At 43.3% G+C, this 21,904-nt stretch overlaps 1 protein-coding gene across 3 annotated transcripts in view; it reads right to left on the bottom strand.

Moving 5' to 3' along the window:
* The window catches only part of si:dkey-215k6.1 (transmembrane protein 132B), a 225,574-nt gene extending 204,349 nt beyond the window's left edge, over positions 1 to 21,225 (bottom strand). Inside the window, exons 1-2 of one of the 3 annotated variants that reach the window (XM_054773837.1) lie at positions 21,110 to 21,225; positions 7,685 to 8,450 (exon numbers count right to left, since the gene is read on the bottom strand). In XM_054773837.1, coding sequence (XP_054629812.1) covers positions 7,685 to 7,745 — 61 coding nt within the window. In that variant the 5' untranslated portion in view covers positions 7,746 to 8,450; positions 21,110 to 21,225. Of the gene's footprint in view, positions 1 to 7,684; positions 8,451 to 17,340; positions 17,450 to 20,529; positions 20,888 to 21,109 lie in introns of those variants that run through there. The other 2 variants (XM_054773836.1, XM_054773835.1) reach the window with 2 other exon arrangements.
* Between the last annotated feature and the right edge of the window lie 679 nt (positions 21,226 to 21,904).

Raw genomic sequence — 21,904 nt, 5'->3', positions numbered from 1 at the left:
TCGTTTACACAACCAGAATGGAGCCGCAAAGTCAGGGGTGCGCAAACTGCCATTTTCGGCCCGCAGCTTGCATTTTGTTGGCCCTCTCCATATCCAAAATAACAGCCGATTCCCGCTTTTGGCGAAAAACGGCACGTAATTGAGGCGCCCAAACAAAAAAAGTTGATTTTTGACACGCAGCTCACGCCAAATCCTCCCGTGTAACTTAATGATCAGCTTCAGATCAACATTTGCAATAAAAGTGACTCATTCATCTCACAAACCATCCCTGTTTCTCTTCTGTGAGGATGCTAACACGCTAAATGCATAAAAACACAATCCAGGTTGCCTCACGCATTTATGAAGGCATCTTAAGTTAGAAAATACAGCGCTGCCATGTAGATGTGCTAAGAAGTTAGAAGAAAAAACTGCATCTCAGCTTTGTGATACAGGTGGAAAAGCCAATTATTGCTATGAACTTCAGTCTTTGCTCTTTTCTTTCCCATTTTTTCTGGTTTTGTTTTCCAAATATTTCAACTTTCTGCTTAAATAATCTTCGTAAATGTTCTTCTCGTAATATTGTGACTTTATTCCCAGAATATTTTGACTTTATTCTAATAATATGACTTGTTCCCCCAACCTATTTTCCCAAAAATGACAACTTTATTTCTTTTTTTGTTTCTCATAAAATCAATGTTTTTCTTTAATATTTCAACATTATGCTATAAAATGACATTCTTTTCACTAATATTACAAGTTTATTCTCGTAAAATTGCAACTTTTTTTCCTCCTTAGAATACTACTTTTTCCTTTATTTTGACTTTATTCTCATAAGGTTACAGTTTTTTTTTATATTTCTGCTGTTGTATTGTTTTATTTTTAGCAATTTCAACTTTAGCGAGCCTTACATCCCGACTTATTACCGTGTTACCACATTCACGGGCTCCGCAGCCAGCACGGAGAGGAACTAGGGTATCAGAGGGGTTGCAAGTGACATCCACGTGACACCCACGTGCTTGCCGCTCGCCCTCTGTTGGTAGCTTTTAGATCGTGAGTGGGTGCAAGGTTTTCCTGTGTGCACACAGAAAATAATTTTCACTTAAATTTTCTTCCTACGGGCTTTGCGTGCTGCCTGCGGGTTTGAAAATCCGTGCGGGCCACCTGCATGTGTCTTGTGATTTTCCCCATTTTTACAATATAATTTTCATCATACATTACATCATCATTATGATGCTATTCTCGTATAATTACGACTTATTCTCATTAGATTCAAACTTTTAATATTAACATTTATATTTATATTTATTTTTATATTTATATTTTCATATTTGGACTTATAGACTATGCTTGTAAATTTTTTCCACTTTTGCTGCTGTGTTTTTTGGGTTTTTTTAAGTTTTCTTGTTAAATTACATTTTTAGCCCCTGGGCCGCACTTTGAACACCCCTGGCCTCCATGGACCAAATCAAAAGGAACCAAACACAAACAGTTTGTGGTTTGGTCCGCAATATATCAGAAAAGAAGCAAAACTGTCCATCATCGTTTTCCAAAGTCAAAGCTGATGTGTGTGAACATCTTGTTTTGCCTAAAACACAAGTAACTGAAAAATATTCGCATTTTAGAGGCTGAAATCAGACGATATTTACATTTTTTAAATCAAAAAACGATGAATGGAATACCAAAATAGTTGTTGATTAATTGGATAATTGACAATTGATCGATCAACTGTTGCAGCTCTAATAAAATGCTTAGGTAAACACCACTAAAGAATAATAATTGATAAAACAGATGGAATCCGAGCCACGGTTTAGCCTTTAGCCTGGTTGTCGGGTTGTTCATTTTTAACAATCTAAAGTGTTTTGCAAATGTCAAAAATAATGTGAACACAGTTGAGTGAAAGACCACACAAACAGCAAAACAGACTCCTAACTTTGATGACAGGTTCATCAGCAAAACTGAGGTCGTGAGAGTTGCGCTGCATGTGATGACGGAGGTTCCAGCATCACAATTTTGTGAGACTTTTGAGGCGTTATTTTTCCCTGGACTGAACTGTACAACCTCAAGGGCGTTCAACTTATTCAGACAAAAATATCGATTAACATTCGGACATGAAAATAGCCGTTAGTTCCAGACAATGATGAGACCTTCACAATCCCTCCGAGACTGTTTGGTGTTCCTGTTTGGCCTTACAGGACTTTATCCCAGCTAGCACACACATATTCAGTTTTATGAGGCAACTTTCTTTATCGGAAGATTCCCCGAGGCCGCTACTTGCTTCTTTATTTGATCTTTTATATCAAACAACATAAAAACGCTTGCTTTTTACACTAGATTGGCTATTAAAGTGCAGCATAGCAGTACCTGTCCCCTAGTGGCAGACGTGTAAATGACAGGAGAGAGGTGTAAAATTGCAATTGAGGTTTTTTTTTTTGTATTTACAAGTCAGGCTCCTTTGGGACAAAATGAACTCCCTGGTTGTAAAAACCTGACACTGACCCAAAAATACGCACGCATGTTATTAAAACCTAACTTGCTACTTGATACACAGCGCACGTCTTCACCTTTAAAACAACAAATGGAAGTTGAGAGTCTGTCCGCACAATCGGATTAAATCAGCGTAGCTCCGCCTTTCAATTCTTTTAGTCTCACGAACGGGCGAACGCACACACATTACTGACACACGCTGATAAATTATGTTTAATTAAAATGCAATGAGGAAAAAATACAAGCAAATGTTAATCCATTATGAGTCTTATCTGAGTCATAGTGTCATGATAATGATCCACCGTTCACTTTGTGTCTCTCTCACACACACACACACACGCACGCACGCACGTACGCGCACACAGGCAGGGCTAATCAGCAAAGTGAAGCTAATGCGAGGGGAAATGTGTTGCTGATTAACTCAACCTTAAGCCCTCCAGACACGAGTCATGACAGGATCCTAAACACACACACACACACACACACACACACACACACACACACACACGCACGCATGCAGACAAACACAATCTGACTCTCCATGCTAATCTGGGGGACTTGCTCATTAACAAGAGCCCTATAATCTCTCGACAGGCCTTTAATAATGGCGGCGTCTCGCGGCCTCGGAGACCGGAGTTCATGGAGAGCAAACTTTCCCAAGCTCGAGCGCTCAAATTAGAAACGTGGTTCCTCTGCAGTACTTTACCAAAATACATCGTGCAATACCATAATATCGACATGTACTGCGTGGGAGCCAATAATAATGCAGCTGCGCACCACTTTGGGTCTGGACCCTTAGTTTGGGAACCCCTATTAATGCTGAAGGAGCATCTTTGCAATGGTCGTTTGTGCTGCTTTCGTTTTTGAGTTATTAGAGATTATTTTATGGGTTAATCAAAGTTCGCCGGGAAACGCATTTTCTCCAAATGAAACCAAACTGGTCGCAATCGTTTGTGCTACGTTGGTGCTGTCCTGTGTCCTTCAAATGGTCGTTTGTGCTGTTTTAGTTTTTGAGTCATAGATTGCTTTATAGGTCAGTCCAAGTTCACCCAGCCCCCCCATTTACTCCAAATGAAATAAAATTAGTCGCAACTGTTTGTGCTACGTTTGTGATGTTCTGTGCCATTAAAATTGTCATTTGTGCCGTTTTCATTTTTGGATTATTACAGATTATTTTATAGGTCAAAGTCCTCCCCGTCCCCCATTATATCCAAATGAAACAAAAAAATGTCAATCATTTGTGCTGCATTTGTGCTTACGTGTGTCAGGTAGTTTGTGCCATTTTCGTTTTTGAATTGTCAACTTTGAAGGTCAAAGTTCACCCAGTCCCCCATTTTCTCCGAATGAAAACAAATTAGCCGCAATTGTTTGTGCTACGTTTGTGCTGTTGTGTGTCTTTCAAATGTTCGTTTCTCCAAATGAAACCAAATTTGTCTAATCGTTCATGCTGCGGTTGTGCTGATTTGTGCCGTTAAATGGCTGTTTGTGTCGTTTTCGTTTTTGAGTCATTACTGATTATTTCATAGGTCAAACAAACTTCACCCCGTCCCTCATTTTCTCGAAATGAAATAAAACTTGTGGCAACTGTTTGCTCTACGTTTGTGCTGTTAAAATGGTCGTTTGTGCTGTTTTAGTGTTGCGTCATTAGATTATTTTATAGGTCAATGGAAATTCACCAACCCCTCCATTTTTTCCAAATGACACAAAACTGGTCACAACTGTTTATGCCACCTTTGTGCTGTTCTGTGCTGTTCAAATTGTTATTTTTGCTGTTATCGTTTTTGAGTTATTACAGATTATTTTATTGATCAATCAAATTTCACCCAGCCCCCCATTTTCTCCAAATGAATTGAGGTTAGTCACGAACGTTTGTGCTGTGTTTGTATTGTTTTGTGCTGTTGTTGGTGTTGTTTTCAATGTGGAGTTACTACAGATTATTTTATGGGTCAAAGTTCACCCAGCCCCCCATTTTCCCCAAATTGAACAAAATTTGTGCAACGTTTGTCCTGGTTTGTGCTAATAACATTTTCATATGTGCTGCCATACTTTTTGAGTTATTAAACATTTAAGTGTCCGCGCTATTACATAACCAACCTCCCCCTCCCCGACATGCCCAGAATTAAACCAATACAGTCTCATTCTTTTTCTCTACGTTTGTGCTGTCTTGTGCTTATGTTAATTTTTAAGTTATTAAGCTTTTTATAGACCGATGACATCATCGCTGGACAGCGGACATAACTTTATTTGCACAAAGCAGCACAGACATAGCACAAATGATTGTGATTATTTTGGGTTAATTTGGAGAAAATGGGGGTGCTGGGTGAACTTTGACCTACGATATAATCTGAAATCAGTCAAAAATGAAAAAGAGCACAAAAGAGCATTGTAACAGCACAAACGATTGTGGCTATTTTACCAGAGTTTTGCTGGGGCGGGGGCCAACTTCACACAGGCCCTGTCAGAGCATCTTGCTGCTGCAAAATTTTGAGTGAATTGACATGTGACACAGCGCCCTCTGCTGGTCAAACCCCGGTCTATTTAAGGTACTGTGACAAACTAATTATTTGCTATTTAAAAGAGAAAAGACATCTGCAAACAGCCTCTCTCCAATTATCACCTGTTTCCAATTAACACCCTGTCCTCAAGATGGGGGGGGGGAAGGTGGGAAAATGTCTGCTTATACAGATGGCTATAAAAGCTGTGTGCTTCACTTCTTTTTACACTCGTAACAGTTAAGAAAGGTAAAATGGGGGAAAAATGATGCCACGGGTTTGACCCTGGAACGGACTATTTCCATATTTTCCATGATTTCCTACGGTAAAAAAAAATATCTACAGTGTAGGATGGAAAAATCCCCCCCCCCGTCGTCCCCAGCAGGAGACCTTGGAGCAGCAGAGCAGCCATAACGCAGCACATATGTCAAAATCAATAGTGAGCATTCCAAGACGAGAGGGGGACGGAGTGAGGGGTGTTTTATGTCCGCCTCTTCCCCAGTCCGCCCACTTTGCTTTATTTTGTCCTCTCGGGGGGTGTCTCACCGCGTGACCTTCCGCGCCCGCCCTGGCGGTTACCATGACGAAGGAAGAGAGCGACGGAGCCGAGAAGAGCAAAGACCACGCCGAGGGGCTCGCATTAGCGCTTGGCCCTCGTCACACTCCCGTCGCCTCGCTGCCTCCTGACACCTCGCCGTGTGTGTGTGTGTGTGTGTGTGTGTGTGTGTGTGTGTGCGTGTGTGTGTGTGCCACCAACAGAGCAACACGCCCAACCCAGGATTAGATTTCTTGTTGTGGCTTTGGCTGGAACATTATTAGTTTTGAATGACAACAGTGCTCATCACTCAACTAATCGTTGGACTTCATCCAGACGAGAACCCCGTTCCTTTTCAACTCCGTGTGACCTGTGATAGTTCCGTTAGACCAGGTCAAAGTTCAACTCTACACACGTTATTTTGGATTTACATTTCCAACTGCTATAATCCCCCAATCTTGACATTTTTTTTGTTGTTTTGATTTTAAATGCAGTTGGCTAGTCAAGCCACTGAGGTCACGAGTTAAATCTGTATGTTATTTTTCTTTCACCCTCTGAGTCACTGAACTCCTTGGGACCACAGGGCATTTGGGGAGTGAGGGGGAAGCTGAGGCCAGAATCCTATTCATTTTCAACTATATTTGACCTGTGATTGCTGGGCTGGCTGAGGCCAGGGTTCAAATCTACACAAGTTGTTTCTGAACTTTAATTTCTAGGCGTAAGAATTTGCCAGTCTCGGAATTTTCACGAATTGTGGCGTTGACGTCAACAACCCTATTGTTTTGACACGGGGTAGTTAAGCAGCTGAGGTTAAAGGTGTTATTTTTGTCACTCCGAGCCATTTCAATGACCTTCTTTGGTCCTTAAGTGATTTTGGGAGGGTTTTGAGGCAAGAATCCTATTCATTTTCAACTGTCAATTCACCAACCTCATAAACTGCAGTGATTGATTCTCAAAGTCAACAGCCCTATTGATTTTGAAGGAATGTTGACAAGCAAAGTCCAATACCTGAGGTTAAAAAAAGCTAACAAATGCAGTGATCATTTTTTTCACAGTTAGCCGATGTCGCCCTCAAACCACAAGGGATTACTACTGTTTTATGTCAAGCTCCCTATTGATTTTCTCCATACAGTGCAACACACTGACATGAAACGTGCACATCTGGGAGTAAAAAATAAGATGCTCGCATATGAAAATATATAGGAATCAACAGAGCAGTCAGCGAGCGTGCAGACCTCTGCCAAAGCTTAAGGTTTTTTGTTTTTTTTTCCTGTCGTTTACATTACGTCAAACATGCAATCTGGATCGGAGCCAGATTAAACTTGTTTTGACATTACAGTCTCTGCATACAAGTACACAGCAAATAGGCGGGTTATGTGGTAAATCCAGCACTACTGGTCAAAGTCAAACAAACGCCAATGCCCAAATGGACATCAGATGTTGTTTTTGTTTATTTTTTTCATTTTTTGGCGGTTAGGCTTCTACCCCAACCCCCCCCCCCCCCCCTTCCCAACCCCTCAGTCACATCTGTTTCCCGCGCAATTCTTCCACTCTTTCCGGTCTGGCGCCACTAGCGCTCCTGCTCGCACATCAGCACGTCCCGTTAAGTCTTCACTGGACCGTGCATGAGGCACAGGGCTTCGTTGACGGGGAGCGCGTACGCGCACACGCAAGGATACGGGAACAGGAAAGTCACCGACTCAAGAGCGGACACGCAGGCATTGCTTTGATGTTGACGCCTCGATGGCCGGGTGACGCGCGGAACAAGTCAGGTGGAAGGTTGACATTAGCGCGCGTAAAAGTCAATTAACGGCTTGCGTTATGAAGGTAAATTACCCCTGTACGTTATGATGATGACACTTACCGTAATAACGGAGGTGGGCACAGTCATCAGATTTTTGACACCAAAAGTTTGGACAAAGCGATCGTAAATGAAGCACATGATGGCGCCAAACGCAAGAGCAACAACTTGTCGTGCTATATTTCATTGCCATTTTGAAAGGTTAGGGGTTAAAAATACGTTTTAAAAAGTGCACAATTAAAAATCTGTCCAATTAGATGGGACACACTTTAGTCCTGGGGGTAAAAACAATCATATCTAGAAGCATCATGAGAAAGCTTAACAGATGAACACCAAATAAAAAGTTAAAGCCACGCCAGCGTGAGCATCAACTTTTACGCGCGGCGGTCTTACCTTCCCACAGCAGCAGCAGCAGCGTCCTCCAGCGCAGGGCGCATCCCCGCGGGGGGTCCATCCTTTCCTCCGCGGCTCTTCTGGCGGATGAGGACGCTCGCTCGCTCGCTTCGGGGGAAACGGCGCTCCTCCGTGTAGCGAGAGCTTGGGGTGGATCGATGGTGAAAGACGGAGGAATTACCTCGCCGTCATGATGAAGTCAAACGGGGGGTGGGGAGAGGTGGGATTGAGGGAGGGGATCGGTGATGAGGAGGAGGGTGATGGGGAGGAAAGTGAAGTCCCGCAGATGTTGCTTTTTTGTGCTTTAAAATCCAAATGAGAGCCGCGAATCATGGACCACCAGCGGATCCATGAGGGCCATCCAAAGACGAGCTTCCATGTGATGTTATACACACGCAAAAAAGCACAAAATAATAATGCCAAGTAGTACAAGTAGTTAGTAGTAGTAGTAGTAGTAGTAGTCCACTGGCTCAACTCCAACCCCCAGGAAAAGTCCAGTTTTAATAAATCCAAATTGCGCTTTGGTCGTCTGCTGTGCTTTTCCTGCAGGAGACCAAACATCCACTGTGCTCTTCTGGAGCCTCCTGCCTCTTTACGTGTGAGTGAGTGTGTGAGTGTGTGTGTGCGTGTGTGTGTGAGAGAGAGAGAGCGAGCGAGAGAGAGCGAGAGAGAGAGTGTGTGTGTAGGGGGGTATCAAGTTGAGAGACTGGGCTCGGATGCGGGATGCATGAGGACTGAAGAGGGGAAGAACAGGAGGTCTGACACCCTGAAGAAGAGGAGGAGGAGGGATGTGATGTTGATGAGGAGGGCGGGATTTGGCACTTTGAGAGACATTTAAGATACCATTGGACACACACACACACACACACACACACACACACACACACACGCTGTTTTTGCTTTGGCTAAGAAATAAGTAGTTATTGTAGTTAAAAGCAATAGTAGTCGTCCACCTGCTACTGACTGTGTTGAGGGGGTGTTAGTAATTAGAAAGGGTGAAAAAAAGACAATATGACTTATTGAAGTGCATGGTAAGACTTCCGGAGAGGCGCAAGGCTCAAGGGAGGCTTTTAGAGAGGACCGAGCGCGCCCCCTAGTGGCGCCAGGGTGTGCGTGCACCCTACATCTTTCCTTAATTAGTCATGGAAGTTAAGTAACATCCCCCCCTGCATCTCCTAAGTGCTTTGTCTAACTTGACCGGCAAGGGGAGGGCAGGGAGCCTGAGCCAGAGCCCCATCTCTAACCTCCAAGTGCAGGTAAAAAAAGTAAAAAAAAGATGTTCACATCCTCGCAGCATCCGAGAGGTTGCATTTGAAGGCAGACGACCTGCTTGTAAACGCCGGCATTTTCACTGACTTGTCCCTGAGTCCTACCCGCATACTTTCCACATTTGAGAGGTTGCAACAGAGTTCAGGACGCCACATTTGGCAAGGATGCGTCGTGATTTTCCTCCAGTGCCCTAAAATTTTGAGCTTTGGAAGACATTTCAAAGTCCTCTGTTGTGCCAAAGGTGACTTTTTAACGGTGTTCTAACAGTAATATGTGTCTCTACAGCCTGTTTATGATCACATGACCCTCCCCCAGCTACACTAGATGAGCCCACCCTCATTTATACACCCACCACTTTGTAAAAAAGCGGGCTTCGCTACATGTCTTTAAATGACGCATGGGAGACACGGGAGCCGTACGTCTGATCGTTTTTGTTTTTCTTCAGCGAATGCAGGCGTCGCTGTTAAAATGTTAGCATCTTAGCTCACATGGCTATACGTTCATGTCCTCTCCCACTGATGCTGTGGGAGACAAAAGGGGACCACAAAAACATGAAAAGCAAATATATAATTTAAAAAGACGCTTCTTGTCGCGTTTTTTTGATGTCACAAGCAAGACAGCCGAACCCGCTGCTATTGGAGAAGAGCAATACGTTTTCATGCTACAGACTCCAAAAGTCATTATATTTGTCGCTATAGGTCGCTTTTTTTTTGGAAAGCCAGAATCCATAGTTCTCTGAATACTCGCTAAATATACGCTTGCAACACTGATCCCTCTTGCTACATGTTGTTATTCCCTTTCAGCCCTTGGAGGGGCGTTAAGAAGTAAGTGTGTTACTGTACAGAGTTGGATTCACAGACAGTCCCGTTATAATGTGTTTTTGAGACAGGGCAAATAAAAAGTTTATTTGTGGCAGGTTAAATTTATTTGTGGCAGGCCGCATTGGGAAACCGTGGATGCAGTCCCTAAATTAAGACACAACGATGCATGAAGAAACTCATGCAGTTCCACATATAGTCTGCAGGGGCAACACTAAACAGCAGTTCCACTTTTTTACAAGCTTGAGATAGCAGAAAGTGAAAAGATGACGTGACCAGCAGACATAAAGAATACTTTCATTCATCCCAAAATATTCATCCATTACGTACGAGGATAAGGAAGACATTCATCACTGTCACCACTCATAAACTGCAATAGATGTTGGAGGCGATAGGAGACGCTGACGCACTGTTAAATCATCGCTCTGCATCACGGGCCACAAAAAAGTCATCAAGAAAAAAAAAGTGTTATTGAGTGCGTATCTTTATGGCGTCAGGTCCGAGCTTTGTGTCAACCCCTGAGAGATGCAATAAGACACCGTGGCAGAGAATCCCAGGCCTCAAATTGAAATCCAATGTCCACCAAGGTCGACGTTTGATATGACAGCAAAGGTGTGTGGTTTGGCGGTTGCTGTAGTAACGCAAGTCTGATTTGGCTTCTGGAACAAAGCTCCCCTGAACATGTGCTGCTCACGCATTTGAATGCAACACAGCATGCAAGACGTACAAAACACCACAAGCCTGAGCATGGAAGAAAAGTGCTTGTGAGAAATTCACGGGATGAAAAATTTGCCTACATTTCAATCCATGGAGAATTTAACCCCACAGGAAATAATGCACACAGAAATAGTCTGTTCCAGGGTCAAACTCCTGCATCATTAAAACTTGTAAAAGTGTACAGGGAATGTTTTAAGTCACATTTTAACATTCCTAACCGTCAGAGTTGTAGTTTTTCTTGTTGGATGCTTATTGTCGCTCTTCATTGTTTATGCTAATTGCTACTTCGCAATTAGGGATGGGGCCCATCTGATCCAGCATCGGTATCAGGTTCCAATACCGGCATAATTAATTTGGTGGAAATTTCCGATATCACCTATATAGATTTCCAATCCACGTATTCTCGTCATCAAATGCAGCTGAAAGAATATCAGCAAACGTAACTAGAAGGATAGCAACAAAGGTAGCCAAAACAATATCAGCAAATGTGACTAGAAGAATATCAGCAAACGTGTCTAAAAGGAATATCCACAAACGTAACCGAAAGAATAGCAGCAAATGTGTCTAGAAGAATATCAGCAAATAGATGTAGAATAATATCAGCAAACGTAGCCAAAAACTATTAGCAGATATGTATCGAAAATTATCAGCATAGCCAGAGAATATCAGCACAGGTAGCCAAAAAATATCAGCAAGCATATCCAAAAGAGTATCAGCAAACCTGAAAAGAAGAATATCAGTAAACGTAGGCAAAAGAATTTCAGCAGACGTATCTGGAAGAATGCCAACTGGTGTCAGAGCAAGCCGCCAAAAGCCTGGACGGATGGTACAATGCAAGCCTCAGGGACAAAGACCAAGTGCAGGTATTAAGGCAGGACATCACCACCAGTCTGGACACCATCAACAAGACAATGCTGCCAGGGAACCTTAAACTCTGGTGCCTACAGTTTGTACTTCTCCCTAGGGTAATGTGGCCACTCACAATCTATGAGGTCCCGATAACAATGGTGGAAAAGATGGAACGAAACATAACTTCGTATGTGAAGAAGTGGCTTGGCATCCCACGCTGTCTGGCCAACATCCGCATCTAAGGCAAAGGAGTCCTTGAACTACCTATCACGAGCCTCACTGAAGAATACAAGTGCTCTAAAGTGAGACTGCAGATGACTTTGAAGGACTCCAGAGATCAGACCGTCAGAAATGCTGCACCACCTCTGTCAACGGGAACGAAATGGACACCATCCCATGCAATACAGCATGCTACGTCAGCCCTGAAGCACAACGACATCGTGGGACATGTCCAGCTGGGAAGAGGAGGATTTGGCATTGCAGTGAATAAACCAACTTGGCACAAAGGAGGAAAATGGTGGTAGAGGAAGCGTGCTGTCAGGAGGAGGCTGAAAGAAGCGCAAAGGCTGCCTCTCTTGCCAAGCAGGGACAATGGATGAGGTGGGAAGGCGTGGAGGAGAGAAAGCTCACCCGGAGGCAGCTCTGGGAAATGGAAGCAAGAAACATCAGCTTCATCATAAGAGCTACATATGATGCGCTCCTATCCCCAAAAAACCTTCACCAGTGGTATAGAGAGGACCCAACCTGCGCCCTCTGCCCAAATTCGGCAACGCTCAAACACATCTTGACCAGTTGTAGGACCAGCCTGACACAAGGCCGCTACACCTGGAGGCACAATCAGGTCCTCAAGAGTCTGGCAGCAGCCCTTGAGAGCAAGAGGGACACCATCAACTCCTTGCCCTTGAGAACTGCCAATTTCCATCTCTGTGCCAACTTTCGTTCGAGAGGGACAGAAACAGCCTAACCACCCAGCTACCAAAACAGAAACTGGGCAGCTAGCCATGGCCTGGGATTGGAAGATGCTAGTTGATACTGGCAAACAACAAATCTTTCCCCCAGAGATTGCAACCACCACCCTCAGGCCAGACTTGGTGCTGTGGTCCCCTTTAATAAAGGTGGTCTACATCATAGAGCTCACGGTCCCATGGGAGGATTCCACCGAAGAGGCCTATGAACGAAAGAAATTGCGCTACACAGATCTGGAAGCAGGTGCACAACAACGAGGATGGAAGGCCAAGGTCTATCCAGCTCAAGTAGGATGCAGAGGTTTTGTGGCTTCCTCTACCATCAGGCTCATGAAAGACCTTGGCATTCATGGACAGGCTCTGCAACAGACAATAAGATCAGTCTCTGAAGTGGCCGAAAGGAGGCGGCAGTGCCTATGGATCAAGCGCAAGGACACTTGCCGGGCTCGAAGCAGAGGGGGGCACACAGTTGGGACGCCAGGTGTTGCCGATGAGCTCTCTGGAGGTGTCACGGGTTAGGGCTATCATTGAAACACCAATGAAGGAGGGTACCCACCTGACGACCCTAAAGAAGTTTTAAACCCACCCCTGGAGCAAGGGGGGAGGCTGAGCGATGACTCGGTGAGCGGGGCAGTTTTTTATCCCAGGTCGGGACCTTACTGCCTAGCTCATCTCCCTCCACTTTCCAGGCACTACTTTTCACATGATTTGGCATGGGACACAGGCTCAGGCTTGACCACCCTGTAGTCGTCCACTTTTGATGAGGGTGTCTAGTGTTGAAGGGCCCAAACACCCACTGATTCAAAGCTCCACTACTGATGTGTCCCAAAATTCACATCTTTCCCATGGCACAAAGTTCCCACGCCACTCTCAACATCCACACCTCTTGTGATTACCATCTATTGGCACAAAGGACAGTTTCTATCAAGTCCTGTGTATTTATGAACTTAGCAAACGTATGTAGAATATCAGCAAACATGTCTAGAAGAATATCTGGAAGAATATCAGCAAACGTTGCCGTGGATCGGTGCATCCCTAATGACAATGTGTTCCTATTCTGGTTCTATGGTCGTCATCACGGCTACCCTTACCCAAAAACCCTATTGAGTGCTTTAACTGAGATTTTCGGGGCATATAGGGCATTTCCTGGAAAAAAAGGACTTTTGGACCCAGTTGCCCATGATGCTGAAAATGGGTAATATAACTATAGTAAAGTGTGATATGTTTTGTAAAAACAGCAGGAGAGAAATTTAGTTTACAACTAAAAAGGTCTACAAATAAACACACGCACAAAAAAAACAGTTTCAGGCTCAGTCAGAGAGTCAGAAGATGCAGACTGACTGCAGGTTCAAAGGTCGCCTCCACACCCAGAGGCCAGCAGTGGAGAGAAGAGACTCGTCATGGCCGCTGTCACCTCGGGGTGAAAGCACCGTGGCGGTGATCTGCTCACCAAGAGCTCACTTGTTTCACAAAAAACAGTTTAGTAGCATTTTAACCCCTTCGCTGCCTCACCAAGAAAAAAGCAATAGAAAAATGTTTTGTTTGCATTTCTTATTGCCTTGGGTGAGTAATAACAACAGTCTTTTGGGTTTGTTTTTTTCAAAAGACCTTTTAGTTTTACAAATACTGACCTCTACCAAATGGTCGAGATGTCACATCATGTTTAATACATAACATTTTATAGAAATACAAATAGTAGAAAATGTCATGTAAAATGCATATTTAGCAAGAAATTGATAACGCAAAAATATCAGGATAATAGAGAGTCTATTTTAGTATGTATGCCACAAAACACTGACCTTTGAAAGGACCTTTGAGTACAGTAAAACACCAACCAGATCAATCATTCTATTTCCAATCACTTCACCTGAACACACCTCATCTGTATCGCTGTGCAACAGCAACAATGCTTTCTGAGATTTAGAACTACTATATTTTTGGTCATATGCTACAAAGCATTCCCGGTTTGAGTTCAAACACAGGAAAAGGCCAGCGTCCCAAGATGTCATAGCGCAGTGGTCCACAACCTTTTCGGACCCATGGCCCGGCGCGTGTTCCTACAAATCAGGCAGTGCGCTCGCATGAATTAACTTGAAGCTGTGCACACAACAAATATACACATTAGCACTCGATAACGTGATCAAACTTTACTTTGATGCATTCCCACACAGTATCAGCATTTGGGAGCAAATATGAGGTGAAAGAAAAACGATAAAAATACAGTGTAGTTGACCATCTGTGCAGAGTGGGAGAAGGCTAGCGCACGTACGATGGTGCGTTCAAGGACTGTCAAACAAAGTGGGACACACGCAACAAACAACATAAACATGCAAAAACTTCTAACTATATTATTTTTTTAATAAAATAATGGCCAATATTTCCAAAATTGATATGAATTTACTTACAATTTTATTTAGTTATTTACAAATGTATTTTTTTGTGTCTATTTTTTTTTATCATTGCGCCTGAAAGGTTTCCTCGGCCCAGTTCGGCCTCGTACTGGGCCACGGAATTGTACTGATTTTCTGCTACAAAGTAACATATTCCTGTTTATCAAGGCCTCTACCAATAATACCATGTAAAAAAATATTCCTGCCTTTCAAATTTTCATCAAAAAAGGTAAAATGTCTTGGGTGATTTTCACCTTGTGACATCCTAGTTGGTGGAGGGTGAAGCGTGACCAACCATTGACAGCCACAGTGCCATCTGGTGGATTTCTTTAGCTTTGCATATCTCTGCCAAGTGGTAGCGATGACTAAAGCAGTTGAAGTTCACTTAGGCGCTGCTCTCAATGAAATATAGTGACTCAAAATGTGCTAAACCATTTGGTCGGCCAGGCAGTTAAAGGGTTAAAGAGCATGCAGAGCTAGATGATCCCTCAAAGGCAGATACTGCCATCTTGTGGAGTTATTTTTTTTCTTTTTTGAACTACATCAGGAGGTTGCCTTCAGCCACGGCTTTTTATGCTGGTGCCTTTGTTAGGAATGGAATATTTTCCACTTTGTTTTAGACAAGTTCAACCCCAAGCCCGAGTCCATGGTTCTCGCACGGAAAAGGGTGGAGTGCCCTTCTCCGGGTCGGGGAGCAGTTTAAGTACCTCAGGGCCTTGTTCACGAGTGAGGGAAAGATGGAACGTGAGATCGACTGGCGGATCGGTGCGCCGTCTGCAGTGATGGACATGGTACGTTGTGGTGACAAGGGAGCTGAGCCGAAAGGAAAATCTCTCAATTTACCGGGCGATGTACGTTCCTACCCTCACCTAGGGTCAGGAGCTCTGGGTAGTGACTGAAAGGACCAGATCGCAGGTACAAGGGGCTGGGCTCTCTCTCAGAAATAAGATGAGAAGCACAGTCATCCAGCAAAACTCAGAGTACATCCGCTGCTCCTCCACACTCGGAGGATGAAGTGGCTTGGGCATCTGGTCAGGATGCCGCCCAGACGCCTCCCTGGGGAGGTGTTCAGGACACGTCTGACCGATAGAAGGCCTTGGGGAAGACCCAGGAGACGTTGGAGAAACTATGTCTCTCAACTGGTCTGGGAACGCCTCGAGATCTGCCAGGAGGAGCTGGACGGAGTAGCCGGACGGAGTAGCCAGGGAGAGGGAAGTCTGGGCTTCCTTGCGTAGGCTGCTGCCCCTATAACTCAACCTCGGATAAGCGGAAGAAGATGGACGGATAGATGGTTTTAGACCAAGTAAGGCAACGTGCTTATCTACCACAGAGACATAACCTTTCACTTGGAAAGGATGCACCCTGTTGTGTTTATCTTCGCACACAGACACACACACACACTTTCTAGATATGCCAGTTTTTTAATCTATATCTGAGGAGCGATTAGCTGTCCAAACGGAGACCGAATGGAGCCAGTTACTACTAATATCCCAAACAACTAAAAACAGAGAAGTTTACACCCATAGTACCACATGTCTGACAGAAGTTATAAAAGAAAGCGGAGCAGCATTCCTTGTCAGAGATCAATTGGAATTTGTGTCAAATTGAAAGAAAACGTAGCCAACTTGATCATAAAAAAGCCAAAGAGTTCACGTACAGTATCTGCATGTCAGTGCTGTCTGGCCACACAGTCAGGAGAAATGGAAGATCTGGGTTGGAATCTTCTCTGTGCAGAGTTTGCATGTTCTCCCCGTGTGTGCATGGGTTTTCCAAAACTAACATTGGCGACTCTAAATTGTCCATAGGTATGAATGTGAGTGTGATTGGCTGTTAGTCTATATGTGCCCTGTGATTGGCTGGCGACCAGTCCGGGGTGTACCCCACCTCCAGCTGGGACAGGCTCTGGCATACCCCCGCAGCCGTAAAGAGGATTAAGCAGCACAGGAAATGAATGAACATCAACGTACTGGTGATGTTTGTTGCCTATTCTATTGGTCCTGTCCTTGACTGTCTTTGCAGGGAGGGGCACTTCTTTCATTTTCTGAGTAATTTCTTTTTTTATTACTTTTTTAGATGCTGTGATATTTTTAGGAACGATTATTTCACGAATTCTCTGTGAACGGCTTGGTCAAGTGCCCACATGACAGCCAATGCTTCCTTCCTGTAACAGAATCGCTCAGTTGATCGGAGAAGTAGCAAACTGGCCAATCCACCCCTTCCCCCTCCTTTAACACAACCGCCCAGCCCCCACGGGGGTAGCGTCCACCTCCAGTTTGAATGACTGATCCAAACGAGGAGTGCAAAGAACTGGAGCCACACCAAACAGCCATTTAATACTCTCAATCGCTGCCTGACACTGCGCTAACCACACAAACCTAGCTTTACCCTTCAGTAAGACAGTTGAAGGAAACAAGAAAACATTTCTGCAAAACACAAGGCGACACCTTACCATACCTACAAACCTCTTCAGGTCTTTTTTAGTAGCAGGAGCAGCTGAAGTTGCATTTGGATCCTTTGTCCACTTCTTGAAACTATGTTTGCTCTGCTCAACCTTTCGTAGCAGTTCCAAAATCGCTTCCTTACGCCCGTCCGCAGTTGGCTACTTGGTTACAGAACGTGACATTTTTTGTTGTTTGATCATTTCTCACCACATATCAAGCACAGAATGTTCTCCCCGTGCGTGCGTGGGTTTTCTCCGGGTACTCTGGTTTCCTCCCACATTCCAAAAACATGAATGTTAGGTTCATTGTAGACTCTGAATTGTCCATAGGTATGAATGTGAGTGTGAATGGTTGTTTGTCTATATGTGCCCTGCCATTGGCTGGCCACCAGTCCAGGGTGTACCCCGCCTCTCGCCCTAAGGCAGCTGGGATAGGCTCCAGCATGCGCGCATCACCTTAGTGAGGATAAGCGGCTTAGAAGATGGATGGATGGATATCAAAGCACACGGGTGGGTAAGCCAGCGTCATTGGCAGTGAAGGCAAAGAAATATGTCCATTCAGAATGAAACTATTTCCTTCCGATATTTTTCTTTTTAGGGACGTATTCATGATTACGGATAGCTTACCGCAGGGATAGCACACTCTCAGACATCTGTTTCGTGTCTCACTGATTGAGCACGCTGCTCATTCAGTCAGCAGGGAGAGCACAGTGTCGATGCATGCACAGACTTGCGGTGGGTCGGATATTTCATACTCTTTTCGAAAATGCACATTTCCTCTCCTTCGGTGTTAAAAAAATTACAAAATGTAAATGATAGATAGATGTTAACCATTTTATTAGATATTATCTAACATAAATGCTGAGTGCTTGTAGTTGTTAGCATGGTAACAGAGAGGGATTCGACAGCGAGTGCAACATTGCAGTTCGAGGTCAGCGTCGCCAGCATTCGCACGCAATTTCACATTTCTAGCTTATTTCTATGTTATTATTATTGTGCCTGTTGTGAGATCAAATTTTAAAACTGCAATAAATGCCTTTTCTGGTGATCACATTTGGTCCCCGTCTCACCAAACACAGACACCTAGTGGCCAAGGTAGAATACTACCTTTAGAATTAGAATGCGTCTTCTGCCTTGTGTTTTAGATTTTTGTTCATTTTGCAATTTTTATGCTTGAAAATGTTTAACATAGGTACAATTTGCTTAAGTATGTTTTTTTTTTTTTACTAATAATAGGCGGTATTCAACCACAAAACAGCCATCACTTATAATTGAATTACTTTATGAAAAACGGCGGTAGAGTGAGGGTGCGATGCAGCGGGTGGCGACGCCATGCGTTTTTTTAAACAAAGATTTCATGCTGCCTCACAGTTTGTTTAAATGTCTACTTTGTCTAATGTGTTTGTGTTTGTCCGCACGCAAAAACACACAGGCACACCGCACCGGGCAGCCATGTTGTACAACGGCTGCACGCCCTCCATCAGCACGCCGCCGCAGCCTGAGATCAATTACGGAGATGCTCGCCACGCCGCTGCACATGCAATTTACTAGCTGCTCGTAAATCAATGCGGACAAGTGGGGCTAATTTGGACCATTTGATGTCAATTTGGCCTTGACCCCTTCCCATCACAAACTGACACTCAACACTCCACTTAATGACCGGGCCCCACTTCACTTTATTACACACACACGTTCACATAGACGCGTCCTACTACACACACACACACACAAACAAACGGGGGTGTGCATGCCGTAACTCTTATTGTCCGCTGGCAGGGATTTCCATATTGGTTCTGTCAGGGAAGACTTTGTTTACAGGACCCTCTGCATGAAATAACTGTACAGGTGGCTATCAATTACTGCCATGGAGATGGGAGAGGAAAAGCAGCATGAGGGGCACGGGGGGGTCCAGAGATTGGCGGAAGTTTGATAAAGTGATGGGGTGCAAACAATGGGAGGTTATGGCAGATTCTAGTTCTACTCATCATCCATGAGCTCATCAGCAGGACTGCATTGACTTTTCTTTTGTCTTTATTACATGCATGAACGTATTGTTGGATTATTTTGTCTTTTCAGTCGTTTCTATTAAAAGTGTACTGTCCTTCCGGGACCTCCCATGAAGAACAGCATTGGAAAGAGGAGAATGAGGAGTCTCATACAGTAATAACAACAATAATAATAATAATAATAATAAAAAATCTTGACCTCGATGCTAAGCGAGAACATTTTTTAAAATCCTCAAAAAAACATTTAACATTTAAAATGGGAACTCAATCCGCCTTCAAGCTTTTTTCTATTGCTTTTCTGAAACGATTCAATTATAGTCAGCAAACCAATTACGGCCTGACAAAGATGATGATGATGTTGATGATAATGATGATGATAAAGCCCGACGAGGCTGCGCTGCCATGGAAACCCCTGCGCCGACTATTGATGTCATTCCAGATCAGGAACCCTCGTATTGATCACCAGCGAAATCAAATCAAAACAACGCTCACCTAAACTCTCACCAAAGGTGACACAAAAAGTATTTTCGGTGTCCATTTTGCCCGTTATATTCAAATGAGACATATTCTGTAGGTATGCTCAACAGGCTAAATTAAGCTGAGAGTAAAACACACAAAAACTTTTTTCTGCAAAAAAAATAAATACTAATTGTAAAATTAAATACAATACAAATAAAGGTTGCAAAAAAAATTGCAATTGTTTTAATGACATTAAAATATATTGTATTGTATACCATACTGTAAAAATCTAAAAAGCAAATGCCTGTATTGCACAAAATTTTAATATGTAATTATACTAATATACATGTCATATAATAAAAAATAAAAATTATAAATATATATATATATATATATATATATATATATATATATATATATATATATATATATAAGATTTTAATAAAAAATACATTGTATTAATTTATTTCAATAGTGTAATATATAATATATGTATTATATTGTCTTTAATATATAATTTAAAATATATAACTAGGAAAATAAATAAATTCATAAAATAAATAAATATCAGTGTTTCCCACAGGACAGCAATCTATTTGTGGGGGACTGCAATCTATTTGTGGTGATAGGTTGGTGCACGGGGAGGCTAGAACAACACATTATGGCGTGTTTGTGAGTGATGGCAAAAATCTAAAAATAAAAGATGTTTAAAAAAAATCTCTGTGGCGGCCCAAATTTCAATTCTAATTCATTAGTGCCAGGCCACCACAAAATAAATGAATGAAGTTTGGAGTTTTTGTTTTTCATTGTGCTGCACTTCTTTTTACACTTGTGTGACACTTGTTAAAATATGACTTAAAACATTGCCTGTAAACAATAAAGCATGTATGATGGCCACAGTTTCACGCTGGAACAGATCAATTTTGACTTACATGACTTGGGCGGTGTTGGCTGTTTGTTGTATTCCACACTCGATCACATTGCATTGCTTGGCTGGGGGGGAGGTTAAAAAGGAGGAGGCCTCAAAGCGCCTGCCTGCACGGCCGGCTGCAGCTCACGTGCCAGCACCCGTGCACACCTTCCTTCTCTCCTCATCAAATTTAGCCTTCCCCGTCTTCCCACTAACAATCCCCGCAGATTCACCTTTCACAGCTCACGGCTTCACTGGCTCTCCGCCACGCTTGACATTCCCGGGAAAAACCTCGCGGGATATTTTCAAGCCGCGCCTCCACCTGTGTGATCCCGGGGAAACGTGCACGCGCAGGCGCACATCCTCCACGTGCACACAAAACCCGATTGGCTGCCTTCTGAACAAGCGTTTCTCCCTCTCTCCCCCCGGAAAAAAAAAGTTGCCGTAGGAAGTAATGGATCTATAGTGGAATTACGTATATATTAACTATATACTGTAAAACTAATTATAAAAACTATATCACAATGATTAAAATTTACGTGCTGACGGTCGGAAGTGACGTATATCATTGCGACCGTGTGTTAATTAGTGGTGAGCCTCACCTGTCTTTGGAAGCGGGCGACAGGAACAAATGCACCCTTTGGACGGCTAAAAGTGGTCAAAACAACAAACCAAATTAATGTATTTCATGTTATTTACCGAGTTAGTTTACTTTCGGACGCCTCTTCATCGTTCCCGCCAACAACGTTCTACGTCATCCATTCTGGCTGAGGTCGACTTCCTGTTGTTGTGGGAGAGTCCATGTTGGCTTCAGTTGAAGGGGAGACTGGTTGTCGTCACGGCAGACGAATTATGGTAAAATAAACACGTATTTAATTATTATTTGATTCTGCATTATTTACCGTGGTTATCTATGGAGTTACGCAGTTATTGAATGATTTTGATGGCTAAACGTATAGATTATAAGGTGACAACTGTGGCGACATTGCCCAATGTTCCCTCCCTTCTGGTTGAAATGGTTCCGACTTGTCAGCAGTTCGTCGGACTGATCCATTTCGTCATAAAACTTGTTGTTTTTGATTTGTAATTTGATTAACGTGTCTTAATATATATATCTAACTTGTTTTTTTTCCATTAATTAGGTACTTTAGCATGCGGGAGCAGTTAAACCTGACACCCTGCATGCAGTCAAAGTGAAACAAATGACAATGCTGCTTTAGTAAATCTGTCTTTATTAGGAACACACAGTCACATTTAAGCATACAAAGTGTCCTGGTGCTGGATAACCATTCAAACAAACATCCAATTTACTGAGCATATTACCCAGGAGGCCTCTTTGAGAGGAGGTGACTCATTGGGAAGATGCTAATATAAAAATTGAGCACACACACACACAT

This window comes from Dunckerocampus dactyliophorus, chromosome 4, assembly GCF_027744805.1.
Source record: "Dunckerocampus dactyliophorus isolate RoL2022-P2 chromosome 4, RoL_Ddac_1.1, whole genome shotgun sequence".
Classification (NCBI taxonomy): Eukaryota; Metazoa; Chordata; class Actinopteri; order Syngnathiformes; family Syngnathidae; genus Dunckerocampus; species Dunckerocampus dactyliophorus.
This window is presented reverse-complemented; position numbering and strand designations above follow the sequence as displayed.